The following is a 22,500-nucleotide window of genomic DNA, read 5'->3' as shown; positions in this document are numbered from 1 at the left end:
CCGACGGCGTCTAGACGGACCGTCTTATTCCTTACACTCTCTACCGTAAGTACAATAACTGCGATCTAAGGTCTGAGGATCCAGGGTTCGAATCTCAGCGGTGCTATCGACCGGTCGGGCGTCCACACAGACATGACTGACTAACGTCCAAGGAGGAGTAACCGGAACAGCCTAGCCAATGGGAGTTGCACTTCTCAGTGCAGTGCGCTCACAGTGCAGGTCCCACCTGTGCTAATCCATCCATTTGTTCATTTATTCCTTTCTACAGACCACTTCAAACTGGTCAGGGCTGCGGTGAGTCCGGTGCAGGGCAGGATTTACACCCAGTTTGTGGTACCCAATGGAGTTTCTATACATTATTTAATTAAATCGAGCTTTTCTTTACGTCTTTATAGAGTTGGAACGGGAAAGGACCTTCCCTAAACTGTTGTGGCAAAGTTGGGCGCATATAATCTCCTTTATATGACCGACTTATTACACCTGTTAGCGACTCCTGCGGCTGGAAGTGATTTGTGTCCATATAGTAGGCAGTTGTAGCCTAGTGGTTAAGGTACTGGACTAGTAATCAGAAGGTTGCCGGTTCAAGCTCCACCACTGCCAGTTTGCCACTGTTGGGCCCTTGAGCGAGGCTCTTAATTCTCAATTGCTCAGACTGTACACTGTCACATTACTGTAAGTCGCCTTGGATGCATGTGAATGCCCGGATCAGTGCATGTATACCCGCCCCCGGCTGATCGGATTCCAGCTAATAATAAAACAGCACGCCGTCGTTTAGCATACGCATACGAATACGATACGGACCGTACGCGTTCCTTTTTTAACCATTAAATAAACGCTGACAGATCTTCATCATGCATCAAGCTCAACTCCCACTCAGCCCAAATCGTTTTCCGATCCGAACCTCGGCGCCTAATGGAGTCCGACTGCGTAACGGAGGCGTCGTCCAGGAACGGAGGAAAACGGAGCAGATCTTCAGACACCGGATCTCTCCCCCCTCCGGCGTCCTCGTCCCGATCTTCTCTGGAAAGCTCGTTTTCGTCCCGGAGTCGGCCCGACGAAAGCCGAGACGCTCCCGAAATTACAAAATCAATTTTAATTCAGACATTCATCACGGATTTTGAATTTCCAGAAAACGTGGGCAGCAACCCGGACCGGTCATTTGAACCTGCGGGCCGGGGCGGTATCGATGTCCGAGCCGGTGGCCTAATGTGGCCATTAGATAAAAAAAACGTCATTTTATTTCATGCAGAGCTGCAGATCAATGTGAGAGGAGAGCGTGAGGTGGAAGAGCGTCGTTTTCATGATGAGAATCGGGGTGTGAGGGCGGGCGGGCATGGTGATGAACGGTGATGAAGAAATCTGACGCTGCTGTACCGCTAACATCACGCCACACTGGAATAATAGAATAATGATGTTACACTGGGGGGCCTAGTATCACAGATTATTAAAGCAAAGAGTCACATTTCACATCAGTCATTAAATTACACTCACAAACTGAATGATAGAATAAATGGAAGCTACGATACACAGCACAGCCACCTTAATAGTTGAATGTAAACCTAGAACATCCAGCAACAGTCTCAAATACGAAAATTCTCATTCTCAAATCCCCATGTACTATGCTTATAATGCTTTGGAGTTGGGATTTCATTAAATTTGGCAACCCTATGTACAGCTCTTGAGCTATTTTTACTTTGCTGGTCATCATCAGCATCATTTTCATCCTGATCAGGGTCATGGAGGATGTAACTTCCCCGCAGTTACAGTAACACACCCCGAACAGGATGACAATCTACTGGATATCTAAGCACCCGATAGATGGATGGATGGATGGATAAGTAGGTGAGTGGGTGGATGGATGGATGGATGATTATATAGATGGTTGGATGGATGGATGGATAAGTAGGTGAGTGGGTGGATGGATGGATGGATGGATGATTATATAGATGGTTGGATGGATGGATAGATGGATGGATGGATGAATATATAGATGGATGGATGGATGGATGGATAAGTAGGTGAGTGGGTGGATGGATGGATGAATATATAGATGGTTGGATGGATGGATAGATGGATATATAGATGGATGGATGGATGGATGGATGGATGGATGGATGAATATATAGATGGATGGATGGATGGATGGATGGATGGATGGATGGATGAATATATAGATGGATGGATGGATGAATATATAGATGGATGGATGGATAGATGGATGGATGGATGGATGAATATATAGATGGATGGATGGATAGATGGATGGATGGATGGATATATAGATGGATGGATGGATGAATATATAGATGGATGGATGGATAGATGGATGGATGGATGGATATATAGATGGATGGATGGATAGATGGATGGATGGATGGATATATAGATGGATGGATGGATGGATGGATGAATATATAGATGGATGGATGGATATATAGATGGATGGATGGATGGATGAATATATAGATGGATGGATGGATAGATGGATGGATGGATGGATATATAGATGGATGGATGGATGAATATATAGATGGATGGATGGATAGATGGATGGATGGATGAATATATAGATGGATGGATGGATAGATGGATGGATGGATGGATATATAGATGGATGGATGGATGGATGGATGAATATATAGATGGATGGATGGATATATAGATGGATGGATGGATGGATGAATATATAGATGGATGGATGGATAGATGGATGGATGGATGGATATATAGATGGATGGATGGATGAATATATAGATGGATGGATGGATAGATGGATGGATGGATGGATATATAGATGGATGGATGGATGAATATATAGATGGATGGTTGGATGGATGAATATATGGATGGATGGATGAATATATAGATGGATGGATGAATATATAGATGGATGGATGGATAGATGGATGGATGGATGGATATATAGATGGATGGATGGATGAATATATAGATGGATGGATGGATAGATGGATGGATGGATGGATGAATATATAGATGGATGGATGGATAGATGGATGGATGGATGGATATATAGATGGATGGATGGATGAATATATGGATGGATGGATGAATATATAGATGGATGGATGAATATATAGATGGATGGATGGATGGATGGATATATAGATGGATGGATGGATGAATATATAGATGGATGGATGAATATATAGATGGATGGATGGATGAATATATAGATGGATGGATGGATAGATGGATGGATGGATGGATGGATGGATATATAGATGGATGGATGGATGAATATATAGATGGATGGATGGATGGATGAATATATGGATGGATGGATGAATATATAGATGGTTGGTTGGATGGATGGATGGATTTTGCCCAGTGATCTAGATCAGAGTTTTAAAGTTGGTCAGTATGTGCTTGCCTGTCGGGGGGCACGGCAGGGCCTGTAAATAGGTGCACCCTCTCCCCTAATCAAATATGCCCAATACAGGTATATAGCTGACAAAGCTCAAAGAGTTTAACAGGCATCTGACCACACATAAAGCGGTCAGTACGGTCATTCGATCAGACGATTTAGCGTAGGAAGGTTCCCGGCCCTCAGGAGACGGCGGTAAACGCACCTCAGGGTCTGTGGCTTTCCTCTCCAGAGAAAGCGTTAAGTGGTCCATCTCATCCTGGGGCTGCTGGGTAAAAAACCACACTAGCACACTGTGTGTAATTGTGTATGAGTAAGTGGGAGTGCTGCGGTGAGGCCCGGAGTGTGGGAGGCAGCGAGTGTGTATTTTTAAAACAACAGAAAAGCATCATGTCATTCACGCGCCCCGCATCCTTTCTCCTCGCCTCCAGGAAAGTGTTTCTGGTTCCTCACACGTGATTGGATCTGATCTTCCCAGCATGCTCCTGAGAGAGGGATGGGTTTTTTTGGGGGGTTGTTGTTAAACCGACCCCATGCATAATGGATCTGACACTTTGTGTAGGTCACGCTCTTCGCTGTACGTCTTTGGCACCGTGATCCTGCGAGCTAAACGCGTTAAAAATTCATCTTTTGGGCTAGCAGACTGGACCGCCGTGCCACCCGTGACAGTGATCAGTAGTTACAATACAGAACCAGGGTTGAAAAATCACACATTTAAACGCCGGTCTTCCAGAATTACAAACCAGACTAAAAAAGTAGCTAATTAAATCCTAACGACGTGCTATTAGCTAATTAGGTGCATTAATACAGACAGACTACAGATAAATATGGCTGTAATTAAGTACTTACAGTGACAGCAGTGATTATATCTGTAGCGCCCTGAGACACTGGAAATAAAACACGCTCGGAGCCAGCACACTCGTTATTTACTATCAAAAATGCTCGTTTTCACTGGACTTTCACACACAAACTGGGTTTGATGACCAGTAGCAAAACTGGACGGTGTTAATGTCCAGAATGTAGCACAGCAGATAAAATCTGGGATTAGCTTTAAGGTTATAAGCGCAGTAGTATTTACATACGTTAATTAATCCATAAAATTAAAATAAAGCGACGTGATACACAGTCAGTCATGGAATAAACATCCGAACAGCCTACTTAGACAGATTAGCAAACAAAGCAGTAGAGTAAGTAACAAGATCCCAAAATATAAATATACACCGATCAGTCATAACATTAAAACCACCTCCTTGTTTCTACACTCACTGTCCATTTTATCAGCTCCACTTACCATATAGAAGCACTTTGTAGTTCTACATTTACTGACTGTAGTCGTTAATGGTCAGGACCCCCACAGGACCCCCACAGAGCAGGTATTATTTAGGTGGTGGATGATTCTCAGCACTGCAGTGACACTGACATGGTGGTGGTGTGTTAGTGTGTGTTGTGCTGGTATGAGTGGATCAGACACAGCAGCGCTGCTGGAGTTTTGAAACACCTCACTGTCACTGCTGGACTGAGAATAGTCCACCAACCAAAAATATCCAGCCAACAGCGCCCCGTGGGCAGCGTCCTGTGACCACTGATGAAGGTCTAGAAGATGAGCGACTCAAACAGCAGCAATAGATGAGCGATCGTCTCTGACTTTACATCTACAAGGTGGACCAACTAGGTAGGAGCGTCTGATAGAGTGGACAGTGAGTGGACACGGTGTTTAAAAACTCCAGCACAACACACACTAACACACCACCACCATGTCAATGTCACTGCAGTGCTGAGAATCATCCACCACCTAAATAATACCTGCTCTGTGGGGGTCCTGACCATTGAAGAACAGGGTGAAAGGAGCTAATGAAGCATGTAGAGAAACAGATGGACTACAGGCAGTAATTGTAGAACTACAAAGTGCTTCTATATGGTGAGTGGAGCTGCTAAAATGGACAGTGAGTGTTGAAACAAGGAGGTGGTCATAATGTTATGGCTGATCGGTGTATATTCATACATTTTGTCCAAGTGATTCTTGATTTCACACAGAAATCGATTCATAAAATTAAAAATGTACTTTAATAAGCATTACAGAAGCATTTTAGAAGCTGGCCGGACTACCATTCATAAAAACTGGTAGTTAGCCAAGGCTAAAATGGTGCCAGGATGCTAATTGAAGCGCAGTGTTAGATCTGCATTTCAGTACCAGCCTAATCATGCCCGTTTCTCACGCCAACGTTTGTTTGTTTGTTTGTTTGTTGATGATGATTTTATCATCATGTTTTACACTGGTTACATTCATGACAGAAGCGGTAGTCACTCATTACACACAAGGTTATATCAAACACAGTCATGGACATTTTAGTATCTCCAGTTCACTTCACTTGCACGTCTTTGGACTGTGGGAGGAAACCGGAGCACCCGGAGGAAACCCACCCAGACACGGGGAGAACACGCAAACTCCACACGGAAACGTAGATATATACCAGGACCTTCTTGCTGTGAGGCGACAGTGCTACCCACTTCGCCACCGTGCCGCCCTCCCACGCCAGCGTAGTTTCTGATAGGACTGTAGATTGACTGTGAGTACACTATATGGTCAAAAGTATGTGGACACTGCTCCTTAGCCTGGTGGGTAGAGATTTGGACTATCAATCGAAAAGTCGAGGGTTTGAATCTTAGCTCTGGCAAAAGCCACTGTTGGGCCCCTAAGCAATGCCCTTGACCCTCTCGGGGAGACGCGTTTACCCAAATCAAATTACAGGACTGTGATAGTATACTGTCTAAGCAATTGAGGGTTAAGGGCCTCGCTAAGGGGCCCAACAGTGGCACCCTGGAAGTGGTGGGGCTTGAACCAGCGACCTTCTAGTCCAGTACCTTAACCAGTGCCAACCTGGTCATGCCAGTTTCCCACGCCAGCGTCATTTCTGATAGGACCGTAGCCCTACTGTGGGTACCGATGTCTGCCCGAACTGCACTATGTGGTCAAAAATATGTGGACACTGCTCCTCAGCCTAGTGGGTAGAGCTTTGGACTATCAATCGAAAGGTTGAGGGTTCGAATCTCTGTTCTCTGTTGGGCCCTTGAGCGAGGCCCCTGACACTCTCGGCTCCAGGGGAAAATAACTCACTGTACTGTACACGTGTATTTACATTCACATTTCAGGCTTTTCCTCCAAATCGACTTACAGTACTGGGACAGTAAACTGTAAAAGCAATTAAGGGTTAAGGGCCTTGCTCAAGGGCCCAACAGTGGCAACCTGGCAGTGGTGGGGCTTGAACCAGCGACCTTCTGATAACTAGTCCAGTGCCTTAACCACTAGGCTACAACTGCCTTAAGAAATTATATTTATCACCTCATGGATGAACTGGAATGCCAACTGTGAGACCCACAGACACATTCAAAAATCCTGTTATATCACTGATGTAGTGAGTTAATGAACTGTGAGACGAATCCAGATCACATCGAGCACAAGCTGTACATCCACCATCGAACGGATCTCATGAGCTCAATGACGCGGCCCTGTAGAAACATCTGTGTGACATCTGGTCCCCGGGCGAGAGAGCCGATGCCGCCCGAAACGTGGCGACTCGTGGCAAATGTAGCGTGGCGAGACGGATGTATTTACATTTATATAACATCTGGCTGTGAACATCCCAGTCCCAGACCTCCTGAAGTCATCTGGATGCAGGTACAGCTGCTTTTATCTAGGGGGCGCCACACCGGACGCCACTTCAAACCCGAACCAGCACGGAGAGCGCACTGACCAGTGCACCTCGCAATAACTAGGCTGTTTGGGCCACCCCTTCCCCCACCACACCCCAGACATCAGCCAATCGTGTCCACTACCCATAATTGGTATGAACTGAACTACCCATAATTTAAACAACACTGTACAAATATTGCGCTCATGTATGTCCACCATAATGCCAAAAGTATGTGGACACGCCCCATTGCAAACAAGTGCATGAAATCAATTCTAAACGCTTTGGGGAGCGCCCTTTTCATATTCAGACTCTGTCTGACATTGAGGTGTTTGACAATTTTGAGATGAATTGGAACGCTGATTGGTGCCTAAGCTCACAAATGCAACAGGCACACTCCCAAATCCTACAGAAAGCCTTTAAATTTGGAATGGGATGGTCCAACGAGCACAAGATCAGGTGTCCACATACTTTCGGACACATATTGTAGGTTATATGTCTCCAGGTCTTACTGATAGTCTTCAATCTCAAACCTTAAAGCATCACAGCGATGCACTGGCTGCCCACCAGGACCAAACCCAAGTCTGTGAGGCCGCCGTCCATATAAAAAAACGATACCACTTAGGAAAATGACACAGCAGATGTAAAAGACACCTCAAACCAGGCTGCTGATTTGCTCGGCGGGGGGCGCGGCGGCGGAGAAGGAGGCGGGCTCACGGAGCGAGACGGTACACACTTAAGGAAAAACACAAACAGCAGGAGAAACAGACGGAGAGAGAATCACGCAGCACGTGGATGAGGGCTGATACTCAGCGCTCTCTCTCTCTCACCACTCACCCAGGATCTGGATGATGTTGCGGCCGGGGCGGGGCACGTGGTGCTGCTGGATGGTCTCGTACAGGGTGGCCTGGCAGAGGAAGACGCTGCTGACGGCTATCCACAAGCACAGGAACCACGACATGGCAGGAGACGAGCTGCAGGAGACAAAGACCAACGTTACGACTCCCATATGAACACGCGACGTTCTTACAGTACAACACTACGCCGTTCTTACCACTCACACATAAACATGCCACGCCCCGATCTATGGCCTACTCCACTTTCTGTACAGGCGCCCTGGGTAACCAAGGTCCTAACACAACGTTCATAACCCCACCTCTAAGTCCGGTCTTTTCCCACCCAGCAGACTGGAGGCCAATTGTGCCTGCTAGAGGGCGGCCACCCGACCGATAGAAGAGCCGAGATTCGAACCCGCTAGTGGATTATCCCGCTGTGCCACCTGGGCGCCACATTCGTTTACCTACTGGTTAAGGTACTGGACTAGTGGTTAAGGTACTGGACTACCAGTTAAGGTACTGGACTATCAGTTAAGGTACTGGACTACTGGCTAAGGTACTGGACTATTAGTTAAGGTACTGGACTACTGGCTAAGGTACTGGACTATTAGTTAAGGTACTGGACTATTAGTTAAGGTACTGGACTATCATTTAAGGTACTAGACTAGTAGTTAAGGGACTGGACAAGTAGTTAAGGGACTGGACAAGTAGTTAAGGAACTGCTCTAGTGGTTAAGGTACTGGACTATTGGTTAAGGTACTGGACTAGTAGTTAAGGTACTGGACTATCAGTTAAGGTCCTGGACTACTGGCTAAGGTACTGGACTATCAGTTAAGGTACTGGACTACTGGCTAAGGTACTGGACTATCAGTTAAGGTACTGGACTACCAGTTAAGGTACTAGACTAGTAGTTAAGGAACTGCTCTAGTGGTTAAGGTACTGGACTAGTAAGCAGAGTGGCTGGTTCAAGCCCCACCACTGCCAGGTTTCCACTGTTGGGCCCTTGAGCAAGGCTCCTAACCCTCAATTGCTTGGACTGTAAACTGTAAGTCACTTTGGATAAAAACATCTGCTGAATGTGAAATCCATCGTTTACAATTATGACCCATTTTTTACACTTTTATCCAAAGCAAATGATGGGAAAGACAGTAATGGGGCTTGAACCAGCAACCTTCCAATCTAATTTAGTCCAGTAGCTTGGCCAATAGGCTACAGCTGCATTGTGTAACGTGTGCACTGTAATAACATGCTAAATAAATGCAGTCATGTCATAATCACCCATATTTATTCTGATTAACTCCAGTGTACTCTGTTGATGCTGGTGCCACCGTACATTTATCTGTTCTCACAAGTGATGCACGTATGAATATTAAGACCAGATTTATTTATACAACGCTGGATGATATCAGAGTTCCATGAGCAAATCAGGATTATAATAAGCACCAGTGTTGATTAGCACCTGAACTCGCTGTTCTGTTCCCCATAAACACATTCTAAAAGCTGCGAGACGCCCCAGCAGAGCCGTTTAGACCGGCGGCTTTATCAAGCTTAACGTTATTATTGACTCTGGACTATCTGTGGTGAGGTAGATCGGATTAAGCCGGACCGCAGGGGATTCTGGAGTGAACAAGTGGACACGGCGCAGGAAGGACTGAAGGTTAAAACCGACGCCCTAGTTTGGAGAGTGCACAGGATTTACCTCTTGCTTTTACATTTTGGTTACCAAGGTATTGGAATTAAAGATCTATCTGATAGCGGGGCCCAGGTGGTGCAGCGGGATCATTTGCTGAGCTCCCGGGTTCGAATCTCAGCTCTGCTACCAGTCTGCTGGGTGGGTGAGAAAAAGACCGGACTAAGAGGTGGGGTTATCAACGCTTTGTAAGGACCTTGGTTGCCCAGGACGCCTGAACAGAAAGTGGAGAAGCGCAGTGATCAGGGCGTGGCTCTCCGTCCGTGAAGCCTACCTCATGCGCAAATCCACCAAAGTATGGGTGAATAAGAAGGGATTGGTGGACCGCACACACATTGGAGGGAGTGTGTGTCAGGCCTCCTTGGACGCCATTGGGAGTGTGTGTATAAACCTCCTTGGACACCATTGGGGTCACCAGCAGTTTATTGGCTATGCTAAATTGGGGGGAAATGCATTAAAAATTAATCCAATAAAACCCCATGGGGTCTTTGATGGACATTAGCATCCTGTGTTGGATCTGTGATGATACTCCATGATATTCAGGACTGGATGGAAGCCAATTTGATTAAGTTCTTTCATAAGAACGTTAGCCTGATGCTAATACAGCACAATATGGTGATATTTGGTCCACATTCCATACCAGGTATCAAAAAATGCTGGTTTGGTACCAGATCAGGTTTGATTTTTAATAAACACCCATCGGCCACTTTATTAGAAACCTTCCTCACCCTCAGCCAATCACGTGGCAGCGGTGCAACACGTAAAACCACACCGACACGGCGATATAAAACCCGATATAAACGTCTCTGACCAGGCGGCGGTTTCTCGGTGCTGGATGTTTTAGGTGCATCTGATCTCCAGGGATTTTCAGCTGGCGCGGTTACACGGTTTTGCACTTAATGACTGAGCGAGCGGCGGCGGCTCTGTGGGCGGAAATGCCTGGTTGCTAAGAGAGTTCACAAAAGAATAGCCGGGCTGGTTCGAGCTGACAGGGAGGCCACGGCAGCTCGAATAAAGAGCGCTTACATCCGCGGCGAGCAGATAAACATCTCGGAACGCACGACGCCTCGAACCTTGACACGGTCGAGACGCAGCAGAAGGAAGATCGCATCTAATTCTGCGTCTGTCCGTCGAGAGATTCTGGACAAACGCCGGACTGTTGAAGAGCTTCATGTTCATACGGTCTCGATGCAATTTAGAGGAGCCGGTTTGCTAAGTAGGCGGCACGGTGGCTCGGTGGGTAGCGCTGTCGCCTCACAGCAAGAAGGTCCTGGGTTCGATCCCCAGGTGGGACGGTCCGGGTCCTTTCTGTGCGGAGTTTGCATGTTCTCCCCGTGTGAATTGCCCTATAAGTGAATGGGTGTGTGTGTGTGTGTGTGTCTGCCCTGAGATGGACTGGCGCCACGTCCAGGGTGTTACTGTGTGCCTTGCGCCCATTGAAAAGCTGGGATAAGCCCCCCTAATTGGATAAGCGGTTAAGAAAGTGAGTGAGTAAGAGTTTGCTAAGTATCATGTTTGGGAGGTGGGAGAAAACCCACGAGGCTTGATGAACAAACCAGGTCGTTGGAACCCACTCTACGGTGCCACCCTGGTATCCAACGTGGTATCTTTAACACACCTAATGGGAGCATTTAGTAGATGCCATTATCCAAAATGGAAGCGATTGAGGGTTAAGGGCCTAGCTCAGGGGCCCGACAGTGGCAACCTGGCAGTGGTGGGTCTCGAACCAGTGACCTTCCAGTTACTAGTCCTGTACCTTTACCGCTGAGCCACCACTGCCTGCTAACTTAGTAAAGCATCAAGCTGCCAGATTTCCACACATTCAGTGTCACTACGGCCACGTCCCAAACGGCACATTTCAACGTAAATAAACACGACGCCAACAAACGTTTGTCAAATCTCCTGTTTTGACTCATTGATCTATCACAGTAGCAGCACTTTTGGATGTAGCCTCATCAATACCCTGCCAAAAATCCTAACAAACGTGTGTTCAAATTCAGCGTACGCTTGTTTTCAATCCACCCGAATCTCTCCGCTCGGTTAGAACCTGAAACGTTCTCGCTGGCGCGCCGCCATCGGCCCGAAGGAAAATAAGTAAACACTTTCTTTTTTGGCTCCGCATCAGTGGACGGCAGAGATGGAGCCTGAACCGTGGGGTCGCGTCGGATTATTATTCTGTTATTAAAACCTGAAAGGGGGACGACCAATTCATTTTCGGGATGATTAAGTAGCCTAGCGGGGGGATGGAAAAAACAACAAAAGAAGTGAACGTTCACCTCGCTGATGAATTCATTAAACAGGTTATGTAACGCTGGTCTGTGTATTCGTTACCTCTGTAATATTGAAATAACAGACAAAAATAATAATACATCTTGAATCCCTATCTGAATCACACACAGCTCAGGGTTCCACAGCAGAAATGCCGACATCAAACCAGTACATACCAGATACGGTCCAGTATGATACTGGGATCCTGTTTTCCCGAAGCTGCACCACCAGCCCTGCAGTTCAGGCCTGATTCGTCCCAGATACCAAACACTTGGCATTAAATCAGATCAGGACTCTTTTCTGGTTATATAAAGTTTAGATTTATTTTGGTAAAAGTGTCTCCAGGCAACATCATGGAGCTCTAATGGAGGTGAAGCCGAACAAAAACACACATCCTGAGGACTCAGGTTTGATCTGTCTGTTGTACCCGGGGAATATGCATGCAGCAGGTAGATTAGCTATTTAAAATGAGGGTGTTTCGTTCAGGATTCACTTCGGCCAATAAATCTGATTCTGATTCTGATGCCCTGCGTCCTGCAGGTTGGGGTGGCACCAGACCCTGACCAGAATGAAGCATTGATTGACATAAAATGAAATAAATGTAAATATGCCTTTTCCATTTAGGGGGTAATAAAGAAGGCTGTGTTTCATGGACATGTATCTGATTATATTCCGTTGGATGACTCTTGAAGCTGGGCAGCTTCACATTTTTAAAGCTATGTTTATTTATTTATTATTGTTATTTTTTTAATCTGTTTAGTGTCGTTTCCTTTGGAAAGAAAACACACCTAATATATTTTTAATATTTACTATTTTAAAACAAAAAATACCACTGGAGTCTTCCTTGACGTCAGCACTGCAGTGCCATTTTCTAAAATGACTTCGTTTAAGGATTATTTTTATTCTTTGTTGTTCTCTGATTGTTAAATTGATTTTTAAATCATTTTTAGTTAGCTTGTATAGTGGTACAATCAGTTATGCACATCTCCGGGTCACCAACACGTATTTCGCCACCACAGCGGTTAGAAATGTGCACAATGTATGTGCTGAGTGAATAATCTGAGGTAAAACCAAGGCTTACAGGATTAAAAATGATGTGAATGATCAATTTCTACACTATTTCTATACTAAATTTCTTTTAAATTTATTGTTATACTATTAGGTTAGAAATATATTAGACCTAGACTGTAAACATATGCTAAGGTGTAGATTTCAGGCTACAAACACTTGTCACTAGGGTGGTACCCATAAGGGTGGTAACTTTTGGTAAGCTTGGTATACATTATTTGGTGCATTAACCTCAAGGGACAGTGTTCTATTTTTGATCATAATGCCAATACATACATACAGTGTATAATAGTTCTTTTCTTCTGACAGGCCTGGATTGCAAAGGACTGGACATCTATCAGAGGCTAAATTGTTTTTTTAAATGGACTGGTCTTGGTCCTACCTTCAACCACAGAACATCTGAGGTGCATGAAACCTTTCTATATTTTAGAAGGTTCAATCATCAGAGGTTCAACCTTCACTCTGAAAAAGTGTTTATCTTTAAATCTGAGGATTTCTGAAGGAAACTGTAATACACAGAAGGTATAACGTAGAACCTGCTTGGAGATCAGGACTGATCTTTAAGAAAGCCTTTTCTTCTGAAGGTTTTTGGGGGTTTCTTCATGTTAAAACGGTTTTGCCCAATTAGTTTTCTAACAACTGTTCTATCTAGGACAGCACAGACAACCATAATACCTATTATTATTTACATTTTAAAGTAGCAAGGATTTTAACCACACTGTTTTTGGATCTTTCAGAGTTTTAGAGGGTTCTCTGAACCAGACAGCAGCCTGTTTTATAAATCTGATCATACAATTAAAAGCCTCCTGTATGAACTCCAGTATAAAGAATTATTTTCTTAAAGCACGGACCTAAAAAACACAATGAACCCTTGATTAAACCTTTTCTCAAGAGCGAGTACCACTGGTATTTGAATAGTACTAGAAAAGGTTCTTTTTTATGTTTCTGCCAGAACTTAGAATTCCTCCAGAGAACCAAAGATGAATTTTGTTAATTTTGTGTGCTAAATGAAACCTGTCTGCTTGATTTATAAAAGTATTAGAAATCAGGAACCTATTAGGAGACCCAAGAAAATAATTGGTAGATCAATCCACAGATTCCTAAAGAGCCCCTACTGTTTCTTCTGAGGGCAAAATACTATTTTAAAGTGCTAGATGAAGAAGAAGCTTCTAAACAATAAAGACACTTGAGGAGCCTCTTATTTTAAAGCCTAGTTCTTGAATTGAAGGATTTACATGCATGTGTATAAGAGGTTATTTGCACTTCAGAATGTATTTCTATAGTGATTCTATGCATAAAACCCCATAAAACCCCCAAAGAATAATTTTAAAAGCCTGATGGAACCTGATTTTAATGAGTAGGACCAATATCAGGCTTCTTGAAGAACCATCTGATTCTTTGCACCAAAATGTGCTTTTAAAGGGGTTCTCAGATGAAATTATTTTCACCTAAGAAGAAGCTTCTAAGCAATAATTTCTTATTTTAAAGACTAGATGTACCTATTAATTCTTGATTTAAAAGATTTACATACATGTGGAGGCTTCAATTATCAGAATCTCTTGAAGAACCAGGTTTCGGTTGCTACTTGAAGAGCTCACTGATTATAAGAGGTTATTTGCACTTCAGGATGTATTTCTATAGTGATTCTATGCATAAAGCCCCCACATAATAATTATATAAGCCTGATAGAACCTGATTTTTAATAAGTGGGACCAATATCAGGCTTCTTGAAGAACCATCTGATTCTTTGCACCAAACTGTGATTTCTGAAGGGGTTCTCTCTGATGTTTGGTGCTAGAAGAACATCTTGGTTTTGGTGCAGAAGCCCCAATCATGCAGAACTACTGTACACACAAACCCTGTTTATATTTCACATTTAAATCATAACTGAAATCTGTAACGGTTTTTAACGGTTTTAACGGTCGCTTTTTTTTCTTTCATTCAGAATCTCACCTGTGATCAGTTACACGCGCGCGCCAGACAATAAACGATCCGTTAACGGTCATCCAAAAAAATCCTCAGCGCGCGCTGTTAAATCCGCCCATCCTCGCGCTGTCAGGTACCAACGGAAACCGAACACCAAATCAACAAAGTTCCCTTTCAGCTCAGACTCGCGGGGAGAGAAAAAAAACTCCTCGTGTTCCGTTAAACCAGACGAGCTCTGCGCTTCTCCAGCAGCCCCCGGTCCGCTCGGTGTGAGACGGGAGCTTCACCGGGGAAGTTTGTTAAGCTGAAGCTGATTTACCTCTCCGGTTAGTGACACGCTGACTGACAAAGGAAGGCGCGCGCTCCCTGCGCGAGAGACTCACTTTCTCACGCACGCTCTCCAACGCTCTTCTCGTGCACTGAAGGCGCGCAGTGTGAGACTCTCCTCAACGACAGAGAGAGAGAGAGAGAGAGAGAGAGAGAGAGAGCGCAGGAGAGAGAGAGAGTTACACCTGCAGGTGTGTGTGTGTGTGTGTGTGTGTGTGTGTGTGTTCAAGAGTTCTGGACTGTTCTTTTTCTCTGACTGAAAGATTGAATCACATTTATATCTAAAGATAGATAGACATACAGACAGACAGATACTGTATATCATAGATAGATAGATAGATAGATAGATAGATAGATAGATAGATAGATAGATAGATAGATAGATAGATAGATAGATACTGTATATCATAGATAGATAGATAGATAGATAGATAGATAGATAGATAGATAGATACTGTATATCATAGATAGATAGATAGATAGATAGATAGATAGATAGATAGATAGATAGATAGATAGATAGATAGACAGACAGACAGATAGACAGTCAGATAGATAGAGACAGACAGATAGACACACATATAGACAGACAGGCAGGCAGACAGACAGACAGACAGATAGATAGATAGATAGATAGATAGATAGATAGATAGATAGACAGACAGACAGACAGACAGACAGACAGACAGACAGGTAGATAGATAGATAGATAGATAGATAGATAGATAGATAGATAGATAGATAGATAGATAGAAAGACAGACAGACAGACAGACAGATAGATAGATAGATAGATAGATAGACACACAAACAGACAGACAGATAGATAGATAGACACACAGATAGATAGATATACAGACAGATAGATAGACACAGACAGACAGACACACAGACAGACAGGCAGGCAGACAGACAGATAGATAGATAAATAGACAGACAGACAGACAGACAGACAGACAGACAGACAGACAGATAGATAGATAGATAGATAGATAGATAGATAGATAGATAGATAGATAGACACACAGACAGACAGACAGATAGATATACAGACATACAGACAGACAGACAGACAGACAGACAGACAGACAGACAGATAGATAGATAGATAGATAGATATACAGACAGACAGACAGACAGACAGATAGATAGATAGATAGAGATGCTTTTTTATCCAAAGTGACTTACAGTTGTGACAGTATACAGTCTATTTGAGGGTTAAGGTCCTTGCTTAACCTGGTAATGGTGGGGCCTGAACCTGCAGCCTTCTGATTACTAGTCCAGAACCCTAACCAATAGGCTACCACTGCCCCTTTATTAATGCACTATTATATTATTACTGTTATATTCCCACTATTGCTAATCCAGGGTTCAAATCTCACTGGTGCTATCAGCCGGTCGGGTGTCTGAATGGAAAGGATTGGCTAATGTCCGAGGTGGTGGTTGAATCAGCCTAGACATTGGGAGGTGCACTTGTCAGTGCGCTCTAAGTGCTGGTCCCAAGCCCGGATAGGAATAGGAGGGTTGCGACAGGAAGGGCATCCGGAGTAAAAACTGTGCCAAGTCTGGTATGCAGACCAGATCCGCAAGTGATGACGCCTAAATACGTGATCAGCCAAAAAAAATCATCATCCCAGAAATGTTCCAGCCTTATAATAAACGTGCCAACTTTTTTTTTTAATGAACTGCAGAAGCCAAATAAAAAAGCTGGTAAGTTAGAACATTAAATATCTCTTTTTTGTGTTTTTTTAATTCAACATCTATTAATAACACTGCTTTCTGATTTTATTAATTGTTTTTTATGCATTTACAACTCTTTAGAACCGGGTTTGTAACTGTTCACACCAATCCGCTTCCCTTTTTTTTTCTTTATTTCTTTCTTTTGTTTTGTTTATCTTCTTTCCTTTGGTGGCTTCGGTTCTGCTTGCATAGCAAAATGAAAGGAACCTTTATTTTTTTCCTCAGGGGAGAAATTTCAATGTGAATTACAACTGAACCAAGCCGAACGAACTGGCGCCGGTTTTAGGAGCGCACACGGAGACGGAGGCGTTCCTGTTTTCATCTGTTAGCTCGGGCTGACAGGCGGGTGGACTGATAAATGTATTACAGACAGTATATTCGGCCGTGAACGTAGCACCAGAGAAGGTGTGTGGTGGGCATCTGAGAAGAAACCTGGAAGTGTTTGACTGCCTGTCAGAGTGCTGATTAAGTCGTACTGAAACTAACAAAAAAATTGTGATGTGATGGTGCTGAGAGTCCAACACAGCGGTGCAAAATATCCCAAATAGGATATCTGAGCTAAGATCTGAGAACTGAAGGCCATAACATATGATCTGCATCATCAATGTGCACATGGTTTGAATTATGGGTGGAATTGGAGGGTTTAAGACTCCTAATTAATACTTGGACCCACCAATAAGAGGTAAAAACAACAGTACAGGAAGGATGGGGTGTAACTTAACTTAATTTAGAATTTCAAACAGCAGTACAGTATATTTAACAAGCTAGCTAGCTACTTACAATAGCATACAGCGCTTCTTTGGTGTGCGCAATTGCAACATTAATGAAGACGGGACCAATAACAGAAGTGAAGGCAGGTGGACGGGATGAGAAATGGTACGGTCCAGTTTAGGGGTGGCTAAATTGTGTTCTTTAATGCATAAATATGGGAAAATATATAAATATTGCTGTATAAGGCAGTTGTAGCCTAGCGGTTAAGGTACTGAACTAGTAATCAGAACCCTACCACTGCCAGGTTACCACTGTTGGGCCCTTGAGCAAGGCCCTTAACCTTCAATAGCTCAGATTAGAACTAGAATAGCTTGAAAATGTAAATGTATAATTTACACTTGTGTGCTTTAGATAAGGGAACTAGAATCTTGGAAGAAACCACTCTGACGGAAATGGGACAGAAATGGGAGTGGACCCAAATCATTCCACTTGGCGCCCAAAGATCTTCTCCTCTTGCCACTCTTATTTAAAACTGAAGTCCTGCTCAGCACTTCATCCGCGCCATTGGGCGTGGTCGGGTATCAACCGCTTGGTCTGATCCTAGAGTAAACCTTTCCGTAAGCGTCTGCGCTCCTGTCGTCCGTCTGCAGCTTCAGTCGCGCTGGTTGGCGAGTACTAGAGAACAAATAGAGCTCTGTGAAATAGGCAAAGGCTAATATTTATCACCGCCCTCAGCAGGGTGCCGTATAAGGAATGGAGACTTCCAGGGACCAGCAGGGACTCGCCGAGGAAATTGCTACCCGTGTATGACTAGCCGCTAACAAGGTCTTGTCAGGAGGAGAAACAAGAGCGAGAGAAATAGGAGAAAAGTACGAGAGAGAAAAAACAAGAGAACAAAACAGGTTTTATGCGTCCCGGCGCACTCGGAACCCGGGAGCTGGGTAATAGCCTCTGTCTTGACCGCTGCATGTGTTGTAATAGCTAGCTCAATAATGATATAATGAGCGTGACTCAGCGAAACTCGGGGGTCTTATACAAAGAATTTAATGACTCAGGTGTGTCTGAATGGTCCAAAATGACCGTAATTTCTGCTAATGGACATCACAAAGGTCTGACCCCACGGCAGAGTCGGAAACGGAGCCGCCCGCTAACGGTAAATATCAGACTGTAAGGCAGTCGGCGTGGAAGTGTTAGCATACGCTGGATTTTGGGGTGTATTGACCCCCCACCTGGGGATCGAACCCAGGACTTTCTTGCTGTGAGGTGACAGTGCTACCCACTGAGCCACCGTGCCGGAGAAGAGGGCGTGTCTAAATCCCTTAAAATGCTCCTACTGAGGCGCCTTAATTCTGACTGATAATCTGACTGAATGACGACGGAGCGTCCGACGTTATTCTTCCTCAGCGCTGAAGGCAATCCCAGCATTCAGTGCGGCACGACTTTTCTCACAAAAACGAGGTGTCACAAACATGGCGGACGAATATAATGCGGAGCAACCAACAGAGTTCTTTACAAATGTAAATAAATTTTGATTGATGTTTAATTTGTATTAAGGTAAACAAGTGGCTTAGTGGGCAGCACTGTCGCCTCACAGCAAGAAGGTCCTGGGTTCGATCCCCGGGCGTGACGATCCGGGTCCTTTCTGTGCGGAGTTTGCATGTTCTCCCCGTGGGTTTCCTCCGGGAGCTCCGGTTTCCTCCCACAGTCCAAAAACATGCAGTCAGGTTAATTGGAGACACTGAATTGCCCTATAGGTGAATGTGTGTGTGTGTGTGCGCCCCATCCAGGGTGTTACTGCGCGCCTTGCGCCCTTTGAAAAGCTGGGATAGGCTCTAACGACCCCCGCGACCCTGATTGAATAAGCGGTTAAGAAAGTGAGTGAACAAGTGTAGATTATTTGTAAATTGGGGCTCGTTAGGGACAGTTTAACCGTTTTTGGGACACGGAGGGAGACGTTAGGTGGCGTGCTAGTGGGTTGTGCCACAAGTAGAGCGTCTAAATAATCTGCCGTATGAGTTCCATGTCTTATTAGAACCCTCTCTACTGAGGCAGCTGGTCAGGTAGGTAGTAGGGGAGCAGGACGGGTCACTAGGTTTTCAGACAGACCCTGTATTGACCCTGTATTGTCTGCTGTTAATAAGTGGAAGTTAATTAGTGTGTATAATAGTGTATTGATGCACTTTTTAAGGTTCGGTCCTGCCTTGTGCCCCGTCCTGACTAGCTCAGAATAATTTGATTCTTATGAATTAAAGTGGATGAATTAATTTTCCCTGCACATCAACACCGAGCATCTCAAAACTAAAATGTTTTTCTGTGCGTCTGTCGACGCCCGAGAGAAAAAGAATCGTCCAATTAGCTGCTCCTCATGTCAGTGACTGTGGTGACACGTTCTTTGTCTCTCACACCTTTACTTTCCACCACTAGATTTTTAAGTGTTTATAAGTGTTGTTTTGCTTGCCTGTTGAAATAAAGTAATAATAACAAAATGTTCATATCAGGACCCGCCATCATTTCCAAACAGCTGTGGCGTCTGTTCCCGAACTGATTCATCTGTGCCAAACCCCCAATAATGCCACCGTTAGCCAGCTGCCAGTGTGCCTGGTGCTGCCAAATAGATCCAATGTTCCAGCAAAAAAAACTCCATGGAGTAACCACAACCCATCCTGTGCCCAAAAACGTGCAATTCGTTTCTTCCACCATCCATCCAAATTCATTCCCAGATTTTAGGAATTTACCTGTCCAGCACGTCTCTCTGTTTACATGAGTGAGAGGCTTTATTTTGTCATGAGACTCACTCTGTTCTCGCCTTTTTCTCTGTGTTTTATGCTTCATTTTTGCAAGTTCTAGTGCTCAGTTCTGCACCAGCGCTGCTCCAGTAGCCACCAGCAGAGCTTCAGACTCAAGAATTTGCCTGTCCTGCATAGCTCTGAGTTCTTGTGGAACATCTATAACGATAAAAGGGTGTCTGTAAGCAACAAAACATCACCAACCTACACCTAATGCTGCATACTAATGCTGTAAAATTAACATTTGTTATGTTTTGGGTGAGCAGTAATAGATCTGTACCTGTTAAAGTTCTCTTATGGTTAGAACTGAAGTTCCAGGTCTTATTTTTAGGGTTCCCTCGTGGCTACAGAGGGGCGTGGCACACTGATGCTACAAAAGCAGCCCAAGGAAAAGCTGAAATCATGATTTACATCAGTTTTTTTTCCAGCAACCCACATTTTGTCCATTTTTTTTACCACCGCCCAGGCAACCCAAACAACGCATCAAAATAAAATATATTTCATTTATAAAAATGACATGGCAATCTGGTCCCACTGTGGTTTACAAGCTGTACCATAAAGCCTCCACATGGTGGCAGACGGGAACGGTTCATTTTGTATTTAAGTGCCTGTTAAAATTAGTTCATTTAATTATAGTGAAACCTTGATTTAATGGACCTCCATGTTTCAGATGAAACTAATCTATTTATGTTGTTTATTTTACTGTTGATCACTTTTATAGACCTTAGTGCTGTTTTCGTATATTTTTGGACCCCCTGGAAAAAAAAACCCTTGCTGTTTTTACAGACCAGTGTTCCCCTCTTTTAGTCCGTTAAATCGAGGTACCTCTGTATTATTATTTCTCTGATAAACCCTGATGTAGAGGAACCATAAAACGTTGACGTGAAGCATCAATGCCACTTCAATTCTTCCTCTGTATACTCACTGGTGGTGGGAGGAAATCAAAGTACCTGGAGGAAATAAACCAGACCCCTCACAGACTCTGACCAGCGGCTAGAATTAGTTTCTTATTTCAGTAACATGGTGTAGTTTTTATTTCTCACCGTTCGAGTTATTTTACTCTTTCTATTAAAGTACGTCGGGGTGTATCTCTCGTTCACCCTTTGTTCTGCTCTCTCTCTCTCTTTGTACTACACACACTCGCGGTTGTCTGTGTGCAGACGGAGTGTGTGAACGCTAGCGTGTGATGTATAATTGAGTTATCTCATAGCCGAGCAAGCGCGCCCACTTAAAGTTTTATTATGTTTTGTCGGTGAAGTGTCGGAAGCGTTCTCGCTCTCGCTCCGAGGTGCCTCCGAGGCAAAAGGGGGGGCTGAAATTGGATTGTACGATCTGAGAAGTAGGGGAGGTTTGTTCGACGGCATCGGCGGAGAATTGATCACATCCCTACTTTTCAACACCCGGCAGCGCAGGAGGATGTACGGAGTGTCTCGGTGTCGAACTTAATCAAGGAAAATATTAGTGGGTGACAAATTACTGTGAAGCTTTTTTCTCCGGCTGCTCCTGTATATTTAGGCGTCGCCACAGCGGAACTGGTCCACATACTAGACCTGGCACAGTTTTTACACTATGATACCCTCCTTGACGCAACCCTCCTATTTCTACCTGCGCTTGAGACCTGCACTTGGAGAACACTGACAAGTGCACCTCACAATGCCTAGGTTGTTTCGGGCCACCACCTCAGACGTTAGACCTTACAGGCCAATAGCACATCCAAGATTCAAACCCTGAATCCCCGGATCTCACCATGAGGGCCAAGACTGCAAGAAGAAAAGCTTTAAGCTTCAAGTGACGTTTAAAAAGTGGTGTTCATGAGGGTTTCTCGACTGGCTGGTGCACCAAGAGAACAGTATAGACCTAAAAGCTAGACCCCATAAAGTATAAGAATGACCTTGATTTTTTATGCTGTAGGAAATGTGCTAGCATGATTTAGTAGCACATTAAAGCAGAACAAGCGAACACAAGCTCAGTAGCAATCCTCAGAAGTGCTACTGACCTGGTCGAGCACCCTGCAGGCACAATTGGCCACGTTTTTGGGAGGAACGGTCAGATGGGGTATGTCCTAGCTCATATGT

At 44.3% G+C, this 22,500-nt stretch overlaps 1 protein-coding gene across 2 annotated transcripts in view; it reads right to left on the bottom strand.

Annotated features, from left to right (window-relative positions):
• The window catches only part of LOC134301678 (chemokine-like protein TAFA-1), a 109,584-nt gene extending 94,653 nt beyond the window's left edge, over window positions 1-14,931 (bottom strand). For both annotated transcript variants that reach the window (XM_062986495.1, XM_062986496.1), the window contains exons 1-2: window positions 14,890-14,931; window positions 7,912-8,048 (exon numbers count right to left, since the gene is read on the bottom strand). In XM_062986495.1, coding sequence (XP_062842565.1) covers window positions 7,912-8,035 — 124 coding nt within the window. In that variant the 5' untranslated portion in view covers window positions 8,036-8,048; window positions 14,890-14,931. The remainder of the gene's footprint in view (window positions 1-7,911; window positions 8,049-14,889) is intronic.
• Window positions 14,932-22,500: the final 7,569 nt, after the last annotated feature.

This window comes from Trichomycterus rosablanca, chromosome 24 (genome assembly GCF_030014385.1).
Source record: "Trichomycterus rosablanca isolate fTriRos1 chromosome 24, fTriRos1.hap1, whole genome shotgun sequence".
Lineage (NCBI taxonomy): Eukaryota > Metazoa > Chordata > Actinopteri > Siluriformes > Trichomycteridae > Trichomycterus > Trichomycterus rosablanca.
This window is presented reverse-complemented; position numbering and strand designations above follow the sequence as displayed.